Consider the following 20,923-nt stretch of genomic DNA (forward strand, 5'->3'; position numbering starts at 1 on the left):
GTACAAAGAGTTCTGGTCCTGACAGTAGGGGATTTGGGTCCCAGCTCCGATGCTGTGGAGTCACTATCCTTCCCTGAGCCTCAGTTTCCCCATCTGTGAAGTGTGGGGCTTAGACCTGCTGCTCTGTGAGAGCCCTCTAGCTGATGTAATTCTGTAATGGGGCGGGGGTCCTGGCTGTAGGCAGGAGTGTGACAGCCGCATCCCTTAGGCCTTTCTTTATATGCCAAGCCCAGGGGACAGTGGAGGAACAACCAGGAGAAGGCAGCAAGGGGGCTGGTTGCAGCCTGGGGCTGTGTGGCTGCCCAGTGAGGGGCCAGAGCCAGTGGCACGAAAAGCCACCCAACCAGCCAGCCTGGCACGGCCAGCACACTGCAGGCCTGTCACTCATGAAGGTGTCCCCTCTTCTCCACTAGGGACCCTAAGAAGAGGAAATGCACTCCAACTCCAGCTGATAGCTTGAGGTCAGACAAAGGAAAACTTCATCTAGTCCCGCCCAAATTTTCAAAACCTTTGTCCATTTTAATTGAAAATGATACATGCCCACCGTTTTTTAAAAAAAAATTTAAAAGTACAACAGAATAGGTGAAAAGTAGATTTCCCTCCTTCCTCTGTTTCCTCCTTGTTTCCCTCTCCTCCCCTGTCCCTAGTCCCCCACCCCCATAGAGGCAATTGCTACATTTCTTCTGTAGCCTCCTAGGAAGATCTGTGCATATACAAACATATTCGTAGGTGTAAATATTTAAATACAATGGATTTGATCCAGGAGCCTCAAACCCTTAAGGTATAAACTTGAAACTGTTTTCTTTTTCCAGTAACTGATCGAAATTCGTTTTGTCGACAGGGTCCCCCCCACTGGCTAGCGGGCTCCCTTAACAACCCGTGGAGTCCCTGGCTTTTCCCTTGCTTGCTGTTACTAAGACAGCCTCATTTTGTTGCGAAGGCTCAACCAGGCCATCCTGGAACTCCATCATCACCTTTAACTAAAACTCTCCGAGAGCCCCAGTGCAGGCCACTGATGGCTGGGGCTGCCTGTCTCCCCCTCCCTCAACAGCGATGTCTCCCTCCTCCATCATTTGATGAGATAAGCTGTCATTAAACCACTTCTGTCTCCTGCACCGGCACAAGCATCTCACACCAAGACCACAGCCTCCTTAGAACTGGGCCCTGGAGAATCCAGTGACTGTTATTGACAAGATGCTATTTTTTTTTTTGAGAGAGAGTCTTGCTCTGTGGCCTAGGCTGGACTGCAGTGGCACGATCTCGGCTCACTGCAACCTCCACCTCCCAGATTTGAACAATTCTTCTGCCTCAGCCTCCCAAGTATCTGGGATTATAGGTGCCCGCTACCACGCCCAGCTAGCTTTTGTATTTTTAGTAGTGACAGGGTTTACCATGTTGGCCAGGCTGGTCTCAAACTCCTGACCTTGTGATCCACCCTCCTCAGCCTCCCAAAGTGCTGGAATTATAGGTGTGAGCCATGGCGCCCAGCCCAAGTCCTGATTTTTCAAAACAGAAATAGTGTAGGGAGGGTGACCGTGCTCTGGTTCAACAACCCATTCAGCCAATTGCATTGGTCACCTCTGGGGTAAAGGACAGAAGTCACACACGATGCCCTCAGCAGCCTGCAATCAAAAGAGTAGACACGTCAAAAGGGCGAGGGGCTTTGGGAGCTTGGAGAGGCTCCTGACCAAGCCTGGGGGTCCAGAAAGACTTCCAACACGGGCTGGTTTCCCTGAGACGTAGCTTTTCAAGTATGCATTTTGTGGGAGACACTTGTAGCAAAAGTTTACAATAGCTTTCTTTCATGAAAATTCTTGGCTGGGTGTGGTGGCTCACACCTGTAATCCCACACTCTCAGAGGCCAAGGCAGCAGGATTGCTTGAGGCCAGTAGTTGATCAGCCTGGATGACACAGTAAGAGTCCATCTCTACAAAATAAAAATCTAGTTTAAAAATTGTCAGGCATGGTGTCACGCACCTGTAATCCCAGCTATTTGGGAGGCTGAGGCAAGAAGATCTCTTGAGCCCAGGAGTTGAAGGCTGCAGTGAGCTATGATGGTGCCACTACACTCCAGCCTGGGCAGCAAAAAACCTTCTTACTAAGAAAAGATGCTGATGCCCCTTTAGCAAGCTAGACGTGAAGGCTGCTATCTGCAGAGGTGCTCAGATGGTCCACAGGCCCTACTCGTGCGTGTTTATATAAGTCGGCATCCTCTCAGTGATCTCAACCCAGGAGCTGCAGTCTAGGGGAGGAGCACCAGTGAGTTCCTGCTTTCCTGCAATCAGGAAGGGCTGGGCAGCCAGGCCCACTGTGGGTGGCTTGAATCTGCACAGCCTAGTTTCTCGACCTAAAAGTCTTCCTCAACATGACAGTACCTAGAAATTCAATCAGTATTGCTCTGATCCACAGATGGGCCCATCACTGGGGAAAGGTGAGTACATCAGGCCTGGACTCAGCCCCCAAGCAGCTCACAGTAGAATAGAGTGAATTGTCATAGCTGGTACCACACACCCTGAGATGGTACCCACAGAGTGTGGGGGGTTGGGGCAGGGAGATGGGAAGGGATCCCTCTAGCTGCCCCACCTCCCGGGATGGTGATGTGTATGCAGCCTGGCAGAATCTAAGAGAGTACAGGAGCAGGCTGGGGTCTGGGAGGGACAGAGGGGTGCGGCTCCCTACTGGTCACCTGCCCTAGGTTCACATGGATGTGCTCCTAGGCATTGGGGTCAGCTCGAAGAACCTGGGCCTCAGGAGTTTGTCCACAGACCAAGGGTCAAAAACACACATGTCTTCAGACTGCTCAGTCATGTGAATGAGAGAAGCCGCCAAACCAGCAATTCACTTCACAAAGAAATGTGCCTGCTCAGCATTTTCTTGAAACATCAAGCTGTCTCAGCATATCATTCATTTCTCACTGTTCTTAGCAGCATGGGTCTCTATTTGAGTGAAATAGAGAATAGGCATTCTGTTCAGTGGCCTTTCACATTTGGCTGCAGTGCTATAGGGAAGCGATAGGGAGAAGTGGGGACTGTGGCCAACTGGAGACCACAGAGCCCACGGGAAGGGGTAGGCCCTCACCACTCAAATCTGTGAGTGCCCAGGACTGCTCCATCCTCCTGCTTTTGGAAACCAGAAACCAGGGTTCGGAAATATACACGAAATCATTCTATTTGTAACTGTTGGCTCCGGTTGTTTGTAAACTGCAGGCCAAACAATATCCATCCAGTTTGTGATCTACTGGGCAATGGAAAGCTATGGGAAGGTTTTGAAGCAAGGGAGGGTCAGGCTTAACTTCAGGGGTTTGCCGGCTGGGACACAGTCCTGAGCCCCTGGCCCTCTCTAGAGACTGCCAGGCACCCCTGCCGGGGTGTTGCTTTCCCTGGATTGCATCAGGGGACCATGATGCCCACACCAGCTACCTCCCTCCTGTGTCCTTCTGTGGGATGTTGGCTAAGGCTGGTCCTCTCTCCATGAGCCTCTCCTCTGCCTGATGAAACTCAGGGCAGGGCTTGGCTACCATGCCCTCAGGTTGCAACAATTCTCCTGCTACCAGGTACCCAGGGACAGACGCCCAGCACCCACATCAGTATATACTGCTATTACCCAAAGGGAGTGCACTGGCCAGAGGCTACGGCCAAGGACTGCAGGGGTTCATTGAGATCTATTTCACAGGCTTCTAGGATGGCAAAGGTAGGGGTCCTTGGCTGCGATCTAATCCATCCTCATCTGATTCCAGAATTCCCTCCACAATGGCTCAGACAAGGGCTTCCCCAGTCTCTGCTTGAATACTTCCAGAGATGAGGAGCTCTCTACTTCCTAATTGCAACAACAGCTGGCATTTTAATAAATGCCTACTTATTTTCACTGCAGGGGCTGATTTTACCCACAGGAATCAATGGGAGTAAGTCTAAGCCTTCCATTCCATGCCACCTTTTCGAATATTTGAAAACAGTTTTCTTGGCCCACCCTGCCTCTTTTCCTCCTGCCAAGTGCTCCTAGTCTCTCACGCGGCTGGGCTCAGCATCCATGTGCCCACTGGTGCTCCCTCGGGGCTCTGGTGGCTTGCCTCCACTTCCTCAATTCCCACAGGGTAATTACAAAGCTAACATTATCCGTAGTTCCAGCTCAGCGGCAGGTTTAAGGGAATAAGCTTTGGGGTCAGCCTGACCTTGGTTTATGGCCAGACTCTACCATCTGCTCTCCATGTGACCTTGAGCCAATTGCCTAAACTCCTGGAACCTCAGATTTTCCAACAATGAGGATGACAAGCCCTCTCTGTGGACTTACTGTAAGGATTAAATGAGGTAATATGTGTAAATATTGAGACAGTGATCAGCATTAATCTCTTTCCATTTTGTCATCATCAGCATCCGCAGTTGCAGGTGTGTCACTGGATGATCACTATCTCTTCTCGCCCATTAGATGAAGATGAGAAGGAGGAATATGCTCCTTGCATTTGCAGACAGCTGAGATTACCAAGCACCACATGTCCCACATTTTCTCTTTAGATAGCCAGGAGGAGGCCAGGGAGCCACACGGCTAGAGCACTGACTCCCAGTCCAGTGCTCCCGCTCTGGCCCCACACAGTGGGAAGCACAAGCCAGCTGTAGGCTTTTACTCCCCAGCCTGTACTGCCCCTGACATTGACATATCTCTGGGGCATTCCCCAAACCCCTTTATGCCAATGCTTTCCTTGATTACCAGAATGAATCCTACTGCCACTCCGCTGAGGCAGTCAGGACAGGGACCCTCCTTTTGGCCTCACAGATGGAAAAACACAGGACAATTAGCATGTTGCCCACTTGGATTGGAAGCAGAACTCCAGCACATCTGGGCTAGCATAGATGATTAGCCAGCTTTAGTCTCAGCTCAACACAATCCTGCTTCCATTAAACAAATTTTTACAGTTCTCATGTTGGTGGAAGGAAGACAGACTATTTAAAAATGTGATATGTAGCCGGGCGCGGTGGCTCAAGCCTGTAATCCCAGCACTGTGGGAGGCCGAGGCGGGTGGATCACGAGGTCAAGAGATCGAGACCATCCTGGTCAACAGATCGAGACCATCCTGGTCAACATGGTGAAACCCTGTCTTTACTAAAAATACAAAAAATTAGCTGGGCATGGTGGCGCGTGCCTGTAATCCCAGCTACTCAGGAGGCTGGGGCAGGAGAATTGCCTGAACCCGGGAGGCGGAGGTTGCGGTGAGCCGAGATCGCGCCATTGCACTCCAGCCTGGGTAACAAGGGCGAAACTCCGTCTCAAAAAAAATAATAATAAATAAATAAATAATAAAAATAAAAAAAAATGTGATATGTAAAGATACGTAAATAATAAGGCCAGGCTATGAGTGAGGATAACTGGGGAAGTCAGGGAAGACCACTTCAGCACTACCAAGACAGAGATATAAGGAACTGAGAAACCAGAATCTTAGAGAGAAGGGAAGCTCAGAGAAGTTTGGTATTCTGTCCTTCTGCCCCAACCCGAACCCCCCTGCCCAAGTCACTTGCTGATTTCTAATCAGTGAGTACCAAACTGAAAGCAGCAGGTAAGAGGCTGAGAAGCCAAGCAGAGTTTTTGACAGACCCACCACTACAGGGCACAACCCTGGGAGTGAAGGAGGAGCCCTGGTCAGCAACTCAGCCCTTGACCTGGGGTCTCTGAAGGGCTACAGCCTAGGATAAGGGCAAATAGGAAGCAGGTCAGGCCTTAAAAACGGAAATCCAGCCACTCTGAATCCCACTCCGATCACCTACCAGAAGCTAAAGGTAATTCTCCCTGTGGGAAGATCAGCACCCCTCTAAGTTTTCATTTACAATGTCTAACATTCAGTAAAAAATTACTGGACATGCCAATGGACAAGACCAAGAAAAACAACAGATAATAGAAAGTACACATGCATACATCTGAGCGAGCCCTGATTCTGGTCATCTTTTTATCCCCTGAGTCCAGACATCCAGTGTACTCAGAACCCAGTTCTCCCCACCTGACCAGAGAGAAAGAGAGAAAGAGAGAGGGAAAGAGAGAGAGAGACATTCCAGACCTTTGACAACAGGGACTAGATCCCAAGCCTGACACTGGACAGAAGATCTTTGTTCTCACAGACACTAAGTCTGCCTTCACAAGAAGAACAAATCCTTACCACACAGAGACTAGAGCCCTAGACTTGAATCTCACCCCTACCGGACGTCTGGTTGACCCTGAAACTCTAGATCCCTGATAGACTCTAAAGTCTAGGAACTGGCAGGTCCATACCCCCATGAGGACAGAGAACAAGTCCTCCTACCCACCTTACTTGAGACATGAAATCTCACATATACCTGGACCAAGTCCCAGACACGCAGAATCCAGAGCCCCAGACAAGAGCATTACCTCCACCCAAAATCTGGCTGATCTGAGACCATATATATATGGGGCTGGGGACAGGGTGGAGAAAGAGTCTAGGGTCCAGACTGCTGGTCAACTTTTGGGTGAAAGAGAGGCCGCCCACCAGCCTCCTGGAACTCTTGCCCTTTGGGCACGGTGGCAGGATCAGATCCTATGTTTTGTGGCCACAGATCCAGTGGGACAATATGAAAGCAGCCACCACGTGGCACCTGAAAATTGATGTGACTGGGACCAGGAAGGATCTGGATTCCCCAGGCTGGTGAGAGCCCCAGATGCCGACCTTCTTCCCAGCAACGCTCAAACTGTTTCTCTCATTCCAGGGAGGTGGGAGGGTGATGGTCCCAGCACCAGGGCACCCTCTCCTGGCCTGACTTCACCTTCAAAGGAGCAGTAAGATTCATAGCTAGCTTCTTAACAGAAGCCATAAAATACAAAAGGCAGTGAAATGATCTTTAAAGTGCCAGAAGGAAATGAGCACCAATCTAGAATTTAGACCTGGTGAAGATAGGGCAAAGGGCATTTCCAGGCCAACAAAAATTGAGAAACTTCATTGCTAAAAGTCTGACATTAAAAAGGAGTACTAATGGGAGCCCTTTGGACTTACAGAAATGACTCCAGGAGGAAGTAAATGCAGGAAGGAATGAGGAACAATGAGAATGGGTAAATATGCTAGTAAAGAGAAATTAATATGAACTGTAAAAAGGAAAAAATATTATCTTGTGAGTTGTAAAATCATGTAAAATTAAATTATGTTAAAATGGTAACATAAAAGTTGGGTCAGGGTGAGTGTAATTAAGGTATTCTAAGGTACCTGCAACACCTGGGAAAGTGGGGAATGTACTAATTGATATTAGAGCCTAATAAATCATGTATGGATCAATAGAAGCTCTAGAGAATATTTAACATATAGAAGTGAGAAAAAAATAATTTTTAAAATTAATCAATCCAAAAAGAGACAAGAAAGGAGAGAAAAAAGAAACACAGGCAAGGTGCGCTATTGGGAAAAAAGTAGTAGCATTAAACCCAAATATCTGTCTATCAGTAATTACATTAAATATAAACGGACAAAACACTTCAAGTAAAGGTAAAGATAGTTAGAGTGGATTTTTTTAAGTATATGCCCTACTTACCAGAAACACACCTTGTATATAAGGATATCTGATAAAATTATAAGGATGAAGAAAGATATATTATAGAAACACTATTCAAAATAAAGCTAGTGTAATTACACTAAAATTAGGAAAATACACATTACGGCAAAAAAACAGAAGCAAAACATACATTTCAAGGAAAGAAAGCCATAGACCAAACTCTGTCATAAACAAAAATGCAAAAATCCCAAGCAAAATACTAACAGGTAGAATTAAGCAATACACTGTTTAAATTATTTATTTATTTATTTTGTAGAAACAAAATCTTACCATGTTGCCCAGGCTGGTCTTAAACTCCTGGCCTCAGGCAATCCTCTTTCCTCAGCCTCTCAAAGCACCGGGATTACAGGCATGAGCCACTGCACCTGGCCAGAGTAATTAATATTTTTAAAAAGCAATACATCACAACCAAGTTGGGTTTATTCCAGAAATGCAAGGCTGATTTAACATTTGAAAATCAATTAATGTAAATTTACCACATTAACAGAATAAAGACAAAGATCATATGACCATCATAGCAGATTATATTTTCCAACTATCCCTGCAACAATATGTCCCAGCTGCCATGCTCTTTTTCCAACTTGACCTTGGCACTCTTCCATCAAGAGCTGAAGTCTACGTCCCCTCCCTCTGGAACCTGGGTGGACATTGGTGACTCCTTGACCAACAGAGTACAGCAGAAGTGGCCATGCATAACTCCTAAGGTTGGATCCCAAAAACACCCTGTATTTCCTTAAGTGTAAGAAGCCACAGAAAGAGGCCACTTGAAGGAGTTGTGGACAGTAATCCTAGCGGAAGTCCAGCCAACAGCCAGCATCAACTGCCAGACACAAGAAAGGGAGGACACTTTCACATGACTCCAGCTCCCAGCCTTTGGTTTTCCAGCCAAGGCCACAGCCATGGGAGGCGAGTGCAGTGCAGTGCAGAGACAAGGCATCCTCAACGTTCTTCGTCCATTTCCCAACTAACAGAATCTGTGCCATGACAACATTTTTTGGCACCACTACATTTGGAGGTCATTTGTTTTGTAGACATAGTAACAAGAGGAGAGGGGCTGCTAGGGCTTTAAGAGTGTTCACTTCCTTATTCCGGGTGCTGGTGGAACAGACGTCACCATTCTGTGATCATTGATGACCTCTACACTTTTGATCTGCACACTAGTCTATATGTGGGTGGCACTTGCACAAAAAGAACTCAAACAAGAATACCAAAGAAAAGGGGGTGGCAACGCAGAGCAATTTTCCTCTTGTAACTGTAGAGAAAGAGATAGATTGGTGCTGAGAAATCAGAACATCCCTTGTTTTGCCCTCTGTTTTCTCTGTAAAGACCATCTCAGGGAGGGGTGTGTTCAGGGGCATGGGCCACTTGGAGGAGGAAGATGGCCATAGTTCTTACAGCAAGCAGGAGCCATGACACATGGTAGGACTGCAGGGAATCCTCAGGACCATCTGGGGTTGACAACTGTGAATTCCAAGTGGACTCACTGGCCTGCTGGGGACTCTCCAGCAAGTTAGCTGTCACTGGGGTCCCCCAGGGTGGGCCCATGCTGCCATGAGGAGATGAGGGACATGTGAGTTTAGGGTACTGCGAAGATGTCTCTGACATGGTGGACCTTGGGATCAAAGCTGCCTGAGGATGGAAGGAAGGAGATACTTGATGGATGGAGGGGAGACGGAGGAGTCAGTGCTGGTGTCTCCCGGAAGTCCAGAACGTTCCCAGAGGGAGCCTCTGACCAGCACACAGCAAGGAGAGGTGGCTAGAGTCAGAATGGGGACTGGAATTCCAATCAGTGATGTGGGCCAGCTGTGGTGGCTCACGCATGTAATCCCAGCATCTTGGGAGGCTGAGGTGGGAGGATCACTTGAAGCCAAGAGTTTGAGACCAGCCTAGGCAACATAGTGAGACCTCATTTCTACCAAAAAAAAATTTTTAATTAGCCAGGAGTCATGGTGTGCACTTGTAGTTCCAGCTACTCAGGGAGGCTGTGGCGGGAGGATCACTTGAGCCCAGGAGCTGGAAGCTGCTGTGAGCTATGATCATGCCACTGCACTCCAGTCTGGACAACAGAGCAATACCCTGTCTCTTAAAAAATAAAAATAAATTAGTGATGTGTAAGGAGAGAAGTTATGAATTAATCACCATAACTACTAACCTTACCTCTCAGAATCCACGTGCCAGGGTATCCAGTAACCCTGGAAAGAAAGACCCTATTGAGTGAGTGACCCCAATCTGTGAGCATTGCAGTGACAGAGGAGTGCCACAAGATGGCAGAATCGGCCCATGAGCTTTATGCCGGAGCCGCCACCCAACCCACCCTCCCCAATACAGAGCCTACAAAAATTAACATTCTTCCTGATGGTTACACCACCTGCAGGCCAACAGACCCTGGATGAGAGAAGGAGAGGCGAGCTTGTAGGGTTCCAGTCTTAGAAGATGAGGGCTTGTGTGATCCCTACTCCCAACCACTTGTCATGAAGCATCCTGGGGTGGGTTCTGGAGGCAGAAAGGCATCCATGTGAAGTTTGGCTCTGCCACTGACTAGCTGTGTGACTCTCAATGAGGTACTAACCTCTCTGTGCCCCAGTTTCCGCATAAGCTGAAAGGAGCTGCTAACTGCCCCGCCCTCAAGGTGTGTGGTGGATTCTATGGGATGGGGGGGCGGAGCCAAAGCGGAAGCTGTACCCTCAGGCTCACTGTCTTTAACAGCAGTTGATACACCTGCTCTGTGCCTCCTAGAAGGCTCTTAGGTTGGTATTATCATCCCCTTTATGGATGAGAAAACTGAGGCTTGACTTCCAAGGGCCACATAAAAAGCATCCTAACCCAGGTCTGTCTGACTCCAGAGTCCGGTTCTGACCACCAAGCTAAGAGGCCTTTCTATCTGAGCCCCCTGGCCAGCCTTGGCATCTCATCCTCCAGTTCCCTGGGCATGGAGCTGGTCCTCTTGTGATAGTGGGATGGCTTCTGCACTTAGAACCTTTCAGGGCATTTTCAAACCAAGGAGAAATAAGGTGCTTTTTCTTTTCTTTTCCTTTTTTTTTGAGATGGAGTCTCGCTCTTGTTGTCCAGGCTGGAGTACAGTGGCGCATCTTGGCTCACCCCCGCCTTCCCAGGTTCAAGCAATTCTCCTGCCTCAGCCTCCTGAGTAGCTGGGATTACAGGCACCTGCCACCACACCCAGCTTTTTTTTTTTTTTTTTTTTTTTTTTTGTATTTTTAGTGGAGACTGAGTTTCACCATGTTGGCCAAGCTGGTCTCAAACCCTTAACCTCATGATCCACCTACCTCGGACTCCCAAAGTGTTGGGATTACAGGCATGAGCCACCGTGCCTTGCCAGGGTGTTTTTCAAAGGACTGAGGGTTATAAAATGTTGATCCGGTGGAAAGTGCTTCGTCCATTTGGAGTTTTCCTTCCTTCTCTTCTCCTTCTTCTCCTCCTCCTCCTTTTTCTCCTCATGAATAAGAATAAAAATGCCTAATGGGTGTAGTACTTTGCCATTTACAGATATTTTCCCTGACCTTCTCCAACAATACTTGAGCATAGATGGTTGTTGTCATCGACTCTGCTTGGTTGCAACGCCTCCTCTGCCCCATCCCCACTCCAGATACAGAGTTGGGGGCTCTCAAGGCAGAAAAGCATGGCCACTTCATTCCTAGACACAGATGGGGTTCAGGACACACTACCCCAAACTTATGACTATAGGAGACCAGAATATGCCACCCAAAAAAGGGCTCCTTGGCATAAGAATAATTTTGAGCTGGTTATTTTGAGAAACTGCAGACACAGGAGAAGCTCTAAAAACAGAAGGAAGAGTTACCCTTTGGAAAGAGAAACTTACATCTTTAAAAGAAATCATATGTCAGGGTGTCTCCCAGTCTGCACCAGGAAGAGAAGATGTCTCTAATCACTAGAAACACTTACCAATGGAGAAGGCGCCACTTCAGTCTGTAAGACCAACCTTCCCTTTGTTGGCTGAGCTTTTCCTGCCCACATCCCCACAGCTGGCCCTTCTTTCTTTGTTTCAGTCGAAGATAGCATTTAAGCCTGAACTCAAAGCCATGGTTTTTGGAGATTACTCATTTCTCTGAGTACTTCCCAAACACCCATGACGTATACACATTACTAAACTTCTGTTTGTTTTTCTCTTGTCAATCTGTCTTTTGTTTCAGGGTCCAGCCTACCTCATGAAGGCTAGAAAATATTGCCTTTCTGCCTCTATACACTTATCAAAAGGGGTTTTCAGGATAACTTCAGGCAAGGGACAGGAAGCCGGCCAGTTTCTGAGGCCTGCCCACCCCAGCCTCCCCATTTCCTTCCCTCTTTGGTCCCAGCCCTGGGGTCCGGCTGCTGTCAAGTGGGCATTGTGAAAACACTTGTATTCTGTTTCCTCTCCACTTCCCTTTCTTGACCCTATCTCCTTTTCCGATCATCTGTGAGGGTAAATGTTTTTATTACATCTGTCACCGAAGTGCCTGCTGGCCAGGGGGCGGGCAGACTCAGAGCTCAGGGCTTTGGACCCCCATTCTCCGGCTCCTTCCCTGATCCCCCACAGCCTCAAACATTCCCTGGGAAGCTATGTGCCCAATAGCACCTGACTCATCTTGTCCCCAAGCTAGACATTACCACCCGCCACCGGCATAGATCCTGGAGGAGAAGACAAGCCCACATTGGCCGGGAAGCAGCCCCATGGATGCATTAGCAACCTGTTTCCTCCCACACTCCCTGCTTTCATGATGGAGGCCATCCCTGGAGCCCCTTCCTAAACTCAGCCATAGCAACCAGAGAATCCCCAAATGGCCAGTGCCTCCTCCATCTGGGGAAAGACCGCAGCGTCAGAGCTCTGGAAGAGTGCTCCTGGTGCCTCTGATTCTCTAAGCAGGTGTGCTGAAACTGTCTCACTCACTCACATACATGCACATTCTCCAAAGATAAAGATGACAATGAGTACAAAAACTCAGGACTCTGCATGAAGAAAAAACAATCAAGTGACAAAGCACTGGAGCTTCACAGAGATAGGACATGGTTCAGGGGCTGGACCAGAAATAGCCCTGATCTGCTGCCCTCACTGGATCCAAGAGCTTTGTCCCTCGTGCTGTCCCCCCTCGCCTCAGCCACATCTCCCTGCTTGTAACCGGGCATAGCAGAAAGAGCCTTGGCTCTGGGTTCTGCCACTCTATCACTGCCAGCTGTGGGCTCTGTTCCCTGGGAAGCCACTTTATCTATTTTTTTTTTTTTTTAAGATGGAGTCTTGCTCTGTCGCCAAGCTGGAGTGCAATGGCACGATCTCGGCTCACTGCAATCTCTGCCTCCTGGGTTCAAGTGATTCACCTGCCTCAGCCTCCCCAGTAGCTGGGACTACAGGTGTGTGTCACCAATTCCAGCTAATTTTTATATTTTTCAGTAGACAGTGTTTCACCACATTGGCCAGGATGGTCTCGATCTCTTGACCTCGTGATCCGTCCACGTCGGCTTCCCAAAGTGCTGGGATTACAGGAGTGAGCCACTTCACCTGGCCCACTTTACCTTTTTGAGCCTGGGTTTCCTCACTGTAACATGAGGACAACAGTCCCATTTCACTGGGTAGTGGGGTGGGGGGGGATCAAATGAGAGTTTATGAAAATGCTTTTTATATTAGGGGATTTTTTTCCAATGTAAATAAGGCTAAAAATAAGGCCTGATTACTAAACTAACATATAAACTATCACATTTTGGGGGTGGGGAGCGTCTTCCTTGGAAGTGATGGAAATTTGCATTGAGTGCCTGGAATGGATCACCTGACTTAGTTCTCCTGATAGTCCTAAGCTGACCCTGGATTTCAGAGAGGTTTAGTAATTTTACCATTATCCCTCAGCTCTTAAGCCTGGAGCCAAGCCTCTTCCTCTCCTGGGCTGGGGAGCTTTCTGACAATTTAGGGTGCTGGTCTCCAAACTCACCGGCTGGTGTAGCTTGTTAAATAGATCTATTCTGGAGCCCCAGTCCCCACACCTTGAATGATGGGTTGTATTCATCCAGGTATTTATTGAACATAAATTATGTGCCCAATGTGAGGGAAAAGCAAACAAGGCAGATAGCCCCATCCTCAGGGAGTGGGGAGTGGCAGCAACTCTGCTGGGGAGGGGTCCCCGGAATCTGGATGTGTACCCAGAGACTTTGTGATCAGGTCAGTGTTTAGGGAATGTTGGTTATAAAGTGAGAGGCTGGCGCAGGGAGTGGGGCTGCTCTGAGAACTTGTCCACACTACTGACAGCCTCGATGGGCTCCGTGGCACCCCTGAGCCCTGGGGTGGCAACTGCAAGAACGTACTATCTGTGATCACAGATCTTCCAGCCCTGTGAGGCACCCAGATCCCAGCTCTGAATTGGCCAACTGGGCCAGGACCGGGAGTCAGGAAGGCTTCTGCTTTTTTTTTAGATGGAGTCTTGCTCTGTCGCCCAGGCTCCAGGCTGGAGTACAGTGGCACCATCTTGGCTCACTGCAACCTCCACCTCCCGGTTTCAAGCGATTCTCCGGCCTCAGCCTCCCACATAGCTGGAATCACAGGCGTGCGCCAACACATCCGGCTAATTTTTGTAATTTTAGTAGAGACAGAGTTTCGCCATGTTGTCCACGCTGGTCTGGAACTCTTGGCTTCAAGCGATCCATCTGCCTCAGCTTCCCAAAGAGCTAGGATTACAGGCGTGAGCCACTGAACCAGGCCTGGTTCCCACTTTCTTTTCTTTTCTTTCTTTTTTTTTTTTTTTTTTGAGACAGTTTCACTCTTGTTGCCCAGGCTGGAGTGCAAATGGTGCGATCTCGGCTCACAACAACCTCTGCCTCCCGGGTTCAAGCGATTCTCCTGTCTCAGCCTCCCGAGTAGCTGGGATTACAGGCATGCGCCACCATGCCCGGCTAATTTTGTATTTTTAGTACAGACAGGGTTTCTCCATGTTGGTCAGGCTGGTCTTGAACTCCCAACCTCAGGTAACCCGCCCGCCTCGGCCTCCCAAAGTGCTGGGATTACAGGCGAGTGCTACTGCGCCCAGTCCCCACTTTCTTAAAGAGCACGCTGCAGCTGTGTGTTACATGCTGCGGCTGAGGTCAGGTGTGAGGGCTGGAACTGCTGACTGCCAAGTTCTGGGTCTGCTGAAAATAGCTGCCTGACCTGGGAGGCGCAGTTCAGTCCGGGTGTGGGTCCCGCTTTACCTCCAGAGCAGGGGCAGCCGGGAAGGGTAGGAGCGGCCTTTGGAGAGGGGTCTCTGCAGCGGTCTGGGGCCAAGATGAGGGCTCCTCTGAGTCCTGGGGTGCAGGTTATGGCAGCTAAAAGGGAGGTCTGAGACAGTGGGGTCTGCCTCCAAGGTAAAGAAGGAGCAGCACCCAGGAGGCCTGATGCGCCGCGCACCCGCTGCAAGCGTAGGCAATGCGCTTAAGGCTGGGCGCCTCACTTTTTCTCCTGTGAAATGGGCGTAGGTATGCCCCAGCGCAGAGCCAGGCGGGGAAGCCCCGGCGCGCAGGGAGAAAACAATGGAGAAGCGCTTGTTTGTAAACTGGGAAGCCGCGGCTTGGGACCGGGCGGGGCGGGGCCGGGGCGGGGCTGGACGGGGCGGGGCCGGGGGAGGAGCCTGCCTGACGCCCGCCGAGCCCGTGGTCCTGGCCGTGCGCCGGAGGCGGCGGCTGCGCGGCGTGGAGGCGACAGTAAGTGCGGGCCTGCTCGGGCCCTTCCGGCTCCGGTCTCGGCCGCCCCCAGGCTCTAGCTCAGCGACCTCCCTCCCCGGCCCTGGGGCGGCTGCGGGCTGCTAGGGGAGCCGCAGGACCCCTACCCTTCCGTGGTCCCTCCCCCACCGGCCCTGGTCTCCCTCGTTGCTCTGCCACCCCTCTTTCTGGGTCACTGTCTTCTCTTCCCCAAATCCTCTCTCCTCCTCCTCCTCCCTGAGACGGGACCTCACCGCCTGTATGGGGGGACCTGGTATGGACGCGTCGGCCAGAAGTATCCAGAGGGTGGCTGACTCTCTCGGTCCCAGCTGCGGGGCCTGAAGTTGGGGCTGTTTACACCTCTAAGCCGGTTCTGCCGTGGCCAGTGGGTGGTGCCCTGCGCTTCCCAGTGCTCTCCCACGGGTTAGCCCCACCAGCTCCCCACCCCGGTTCACAGCCCAGGAAATCGAGGCACAGAGGGGAGAGCCACCTAGCCAGAGTCAGGAACCTCCTTGGAACCGGCACCCGGGCTTCCCGGCCCAGATGAGGTTTTCCGCGGCCCCAGGCCCCAGCAGTGTCTGCCTCCTTGTGCAGGGACTGCTCCTCTGTGCATGGCCGGGCTCCTGCAGGTGGCCGAGGAGCGCGTGCCAGGCCACAGCCCGCCTGTTTTGGGGAAGGTTGGGCACTTCCTTGCCTGCCTTTCTCTTTCTTTTTTAATCCAGAAGCCAGCAGCTAGCTTTTATAAAGACTAATAAGACTTTGCTCACTCCAGTGCCCTGGCCTGTGACCCGGGTTAGAGAAAATTCCTGGCTCTTTCTTCAGAAGCTCAGTCAAGGCTGAATGGTCCTTGACAAATAGATGCCAGGAACTGAGGAGGGGGCCCTAGCCAAGTGTGGTCCTGAGTGACTGGGCTGGTCGTCCTTGTAGCCGCCCCCACAGGTATCTGGAGCCTCTGGGAAAAACCACTTGCCAGTTCTCTCTTGTTCTGTGTTAGTGGATCATGATTATTTTTTACACTTTAAACACTAATTTTTAAAATATAACGAGAGAGCTTGTTACATTTTTACCATTTTGTGCCAGACAAAATACCGTAGACTGGGTGGCTTAAACAAAATTTATTTCTCACGGTTCTGGAGGCTGGGAAATGCAAGATCAAGGTGTAGTTGATTTGGTTGCTGATGAAGGCTCTCTTCCTGGCTTGCAGACAGCTTCCTTCTTGCTGTGCCGTCACATGGTCTTTCTTCTACATGTGGGTGCATCTGGAAAAAGAGATTTTCTACACGGTGAGCTCCCAGACAGTGAGCTTGTTAATGCTGGCCTCCATGTGAATCCAGGCTGGGGAAGGGCTCTGCTAACCAGGGGAGTTCAAAATAGACTTGCTGGCTGGATGTATTGCACTTGGGCATCCAGTGGCCTCCCGCCTGCTGGCCTCAGGGTACGTGCTACCCCAGAAGGGGAGAATGTCAGCAGGGTTGTGCAGAGTCCATTCCTTCAGCAAACATTGACAAGGGTGCCTGCAGTGCGCCTGGGCCTCTCCCCACTCACTGGCTTCAAGGCTTGCAGGAAGGATGCCTGTACTTGGCACCAGCACATGCAGGTTCCCATTCCCAGGCTGGGTTGCTGAGGGGTCCAGCGTGGGCCTCAGTCTGCTTGGCTGTGTAACTTCACTCTTGCCATCTGCTAGCTGTGTGACCCTGGGCAAGTTACTCAACCTTTCTGAGCTTCAGACCCCTCATCTGCAAAATGGGTCTTAGAGTAGTACCTAATATGTTACACTGTTGTCAGGCTCAAGTGTGACCTATGTTAGGCGCAGACCTTGGCATTTGTGATTACTTAATTTTAGCTATTGGGAGTTCTTCCTATTTGAATGTGGGACACAGCAAGTGCCTTCCAGACCTCAGTCTTTCCCTCTGAAAAAAAGGGGCAATGTTTTCTGCCCTGCCTAATTCCAAGGGATGCTCTGAGGTTCTCTTGAAGTAGTGGATAAGGTTCTGTACCCATGTGAGGGGTGTTCCCATTCCCACCAGGGAAGAAAGGCCCTGGTCTTCTTAGCACAATGCTTTGAGTCAGGCTCAGCCTCCTATAGGAACCAAGATGCATTTATTTATTGGTTTATTGGGTAGGGAAGAAGCTACTGCAAAAGGGACTCTGAAGTGTCCTGTTCTCAGCATTATGGACACACTTCTCATTTATCAAGCTGCTGCCGTGTCCGAGGTGCTACCTAAAGCAGAGAAGTAGGCATGCTACCTTACAGCCAAGTTCAGCAGCCAGCCAGCCAGGCAACAGGCCCAGGATGCCAGGGAAGATGCTGACATTTGTTTAACGTCCGCTTACAGGCCAGGCTTGGCCAGCCAGTTGCGGTTGCGTAACTGTCATAAAAATGGCTTTCCTGGGTTTACATTTGGGGAAATTGAGGCACAGAAATGTGGTAACTTGCCCAACGCCATGTAGGTAATAGTCGCTGGCAGCCCAGCCTCTTCCATTTGTCTTAGGCGTTACCATAGATTAAAAGTGGCTGGCTCTGGTTAGGACGTGATGAGCAGAGGAGGAACCCAGGCAGGAGATGCAAACCAAGGCTTGGCCATTTACCTAGCCTATGGCCTCCTGTTCTTTGGACCTCTCTTTCCCCACAAATGAAATGGGAATGGACTATCAGAGAGTACACACTGGCTTCTGGAGGCAGCCGTAGACACTACCAGTTTTTATACAATTATTATTTAATTTGAATATTTTTATTTTTATTTACACTTTTAATTTTATTTTTGAACAGGTAATAAACTAGTCACATAGTTCAAAATTCAGGAGGCACAAATAAGTATGCAGGGAAGTCTCCCCAACCCTCCACCATCCCAGCTTCCCTCCTTAGAGGCAGCCACTGTTAGAAACTTCTTGTGTAGCCTTCCAGAGATATTCTATGCATATACAAATACATATGTGAATGTATATTTTCTCTTTCCACATTTTTACACACATAGTAGCATATTCTACATACAATCTTGTTCCTTATTTTTTTCACATAAAGTTGAAAAGGGTTTAGAGGTCATTCTTTGCCCATCAAGGGTCCTAATTCCTTTTTCATGGCTGCATAGAACTGTGAATGCCTTGGCCAGGCGCGGTGGCTCATGCCTGTAATCCCAGCACTTTGGGAGGCCAAGGTGGGTGGATCACTTGAGGTCAGGACTTCGAGACCAGCCTGGCCAACATGCTAAAACCTCTGTCTCTACTAAAAATACAAAAAAAAAAAAAAGAAAAAAAAAAACAAAACACCAGACACACACACACACACACACACACACACACACACACACACACACGTTAGCCAGGCATGGTGGTGCATGCCTGTAATCCCAGCTACTCCGGAGACTGAGGCAGAAGAATCGTTTGAACCCGCGAAGTGGAGGTTACAGTGAGCTGAGATCACACCACTGTACTCCAGCCTGGGCAACAGAGTGAGACTCCATCTCAAAAAAAAAAAAAAAAAAAAAACTATGAATGCCTTTAGACCAGGTTTGCCTTTCTGGATACATTGCCACGGGCCAACTATGTTGCAGTGTTTTACACCCAGCCTGTTCCACAGTTATGTGCTACCTCTGTTGCCCTTGCATGGTTGGGGTGACTTCTAAGGACACTTAAGTTCTGACACCTGCGCTTCTCCAGGTCTGATTTTTGTCTTTCTCCCTGATCCTTAAGAATGAAGCTCTCTAACCAGGCTCTGGTGATGTTAACAGAGCCCAGGGTGTAGGGGCCTGGTCATTCTGTAGGTTGGGTGGGTCCCCAGCTGTCCCCAGCCTCAGTTTTTACTCACCTGCCTGTCTCTGTTACCCTCCTTGCTCCGACAGTGGCCATTGCCTCAGAGGACTTTCAGCACAGTTCAAACTCCACCTACAGAATCGCAAGTAGCAGTCTCCGAGCTGACCAGGAGGCACTGCTTGAGAAGCTGCTGGACCGCCCGCCTCCTGGCCTGCAGAGGCCCGAGGACCGCTACTATGGCACATACATCATCTTCTTCAGCCTGGGCATTGGCAGTCTACTGCCATGGAACTTTTTTGTCACTGCCAAGGAGTACTGGATGTTCAAACTGGGCAACTCCTCCAGCCCAGCCACGGGGGAGGACCCTGGGGGCTCAGACATCTTGGTAAGCACATGTTTCTCCTGCAAGGCTGGTGGGAGCATACAGAGGCCTCATGCCTCACATGGCAGGGGAAGATGGAGATTTCAGACACATTTCCAGCCTTTAGATCCCTTACTGTTTAGCTTGGGAAGAAGATGCAAATTATGGTTCCATGTGGTATGTATGGTAAACCCAAGAATCTAGAGTTCATGCCTCCAGGGGTTTGAAGGTATGGACTGAATAGCGTTATGTTATGTTCATTTGTGAGTTACAGAAAATTCCAGAAGACTAGTAACTAAAACGAGATGGAAGGTCATTTTCCTTTTCTCTTTTCCTTTTTTTTTTTGAGGCAGAGATTTGCTCTTGTTCTCAGGCTAGAGTACAGTGGTGCAATCTCGGCTCACCGTAACCTCCTGGGTTTAAGCAATTCTTCTGCCTCAGCCTCCCGAATAGCTGGGATTACAGGCATGCACCACCACACCCAGCTAATTTTGTATTTTTAGTACAGACAGGGTTTCTACATGTTGGTCAGGCTGTCTCGAACTCCCAACCTCAGGTGATCCTCCCACCTCAGCCTCCCAAAGTGTTGGGATTACAGGCGTGAGCCACCGTGCCCTGCAGAAGGTCATTTTTCTCTCACGTTCAAGTATGGTGGGGACAGCCCAAGGATGGTATGGTATTCTATGGTGTTAGGAACCCAGGGGAACCCAGTTGCTTCACCTCTGTCAGCTTTCATGGCCAAGTCCACTTCTTAGTGCAAGATGGCTATTGTAGGTTCAGCCATTACATTAATAGGAAAGAGGAGGAGAATGAGGAAATGCCTGTTGCCTGTAAGAACACTTCCTGGAAGTAACACACATTGCCCTTCTTACATTGCATTGGTCAGAACTTAGGCATGTGACCACATCAGCTTGCAGAGCAGGCTGGGAAATGTAGTCTGTCAGTGTAGCTTTATCTCAGGGAATCATGTGCCCACTAAAATGGGAGATTCTGTGATGGAAGATGGGAAAAATGAATCCTCAGGTATAATTAGTCTGATCGCCATGGGAAAGATTGCTGTGACTTGGAGTGCATGGGTTTGAAGAAAGGGGAGGAAACAATCTAGATAGAAGCAAAAGTCTGGGCAATGGCAGAATGGCAGGAAAGTTCATGTGTGTATGACAAACGGGGAAGCCATGTTTGGGGTACAAGTAAGAGAGAGAGAGGTCTTGAGATCATTGCCCGGGGCCTTGAATGTCAAGGTGAGGAGTCATTTTTGTTTAGTTGACAGGGCTGCTCACTTCGCTGCTCACCTCACTTTTTTCCAGAAAGGTGAGGGCAGTAGAGGAAGAGGATTAAAGAAAAACACTATACTGACACTTGTTAAAACAGTAAGGAAAGCTTTATTTAAGACTGTTTTAGTAGAGATAAATGGAGCTCAACTCGGAAAAGGAGACGTGGGGATTTATAGCCAAGGAGCAGCGTGAGGGGCCAGAGGATGGCACACTTCTAAGAGGAGACGTCAAGGTGAGGGCTCTGCTTGCTGAAAGCAGGTCCAGGACTTACACAGTCGACTCCGGAACAACAAAGTTTCGCTTACATGCAGATTTTTTTTTCAACCAAATGTGGA

At 49.4% G+C, this 20,923-nt stretch overlaps 1 protein-coding gene across 2 annotated transcripts in view; it reads left to right on the top strand.

The window, feature by feature from the left end:
• Positions 1 to 15,136: 15,136 nt before the first annotated feature.
• The window catches only part of SLC29A3 (solute carrier family 29 member 3), a 44,110-nt gene continuing 38,323 nt past the window's right edge, over positions 15,137 to 20,923 (top strand). For both annotated transcript variants that reach the window (XM_032256264.1, XM_032256265.1), the window contains exons 1-2: positions 15,137 to 15,206; positions 19,043 to 19,338. In XM_032256264.1, coding sequence (XP_032112155.1) covers position 15,206; positions 19,043 to 19,338 — 297 coding nt within the window. In that variant the 5' untranslated portion in view covers positions 15,137 to 15,205. The remainder of the gene's footprint in view (positions 15,207 to 19,042; positions 19,339 to 20,923) is intronic.

Source organism: Sapajus apella, unplaced genomic scaffold (assembly GCF_009761245.1).
Source record: "Sapajus apella isolate SASKATOON/1434 unplaced genomic scaffold, GSC_monkey_1.0 scaffold94, whole genome shotgun sequence".
NCBI lineage: Eukaryota > Metazoa > Chordata > Mammalia > Primates > Cebidae > Sapajus > Sapajus apella.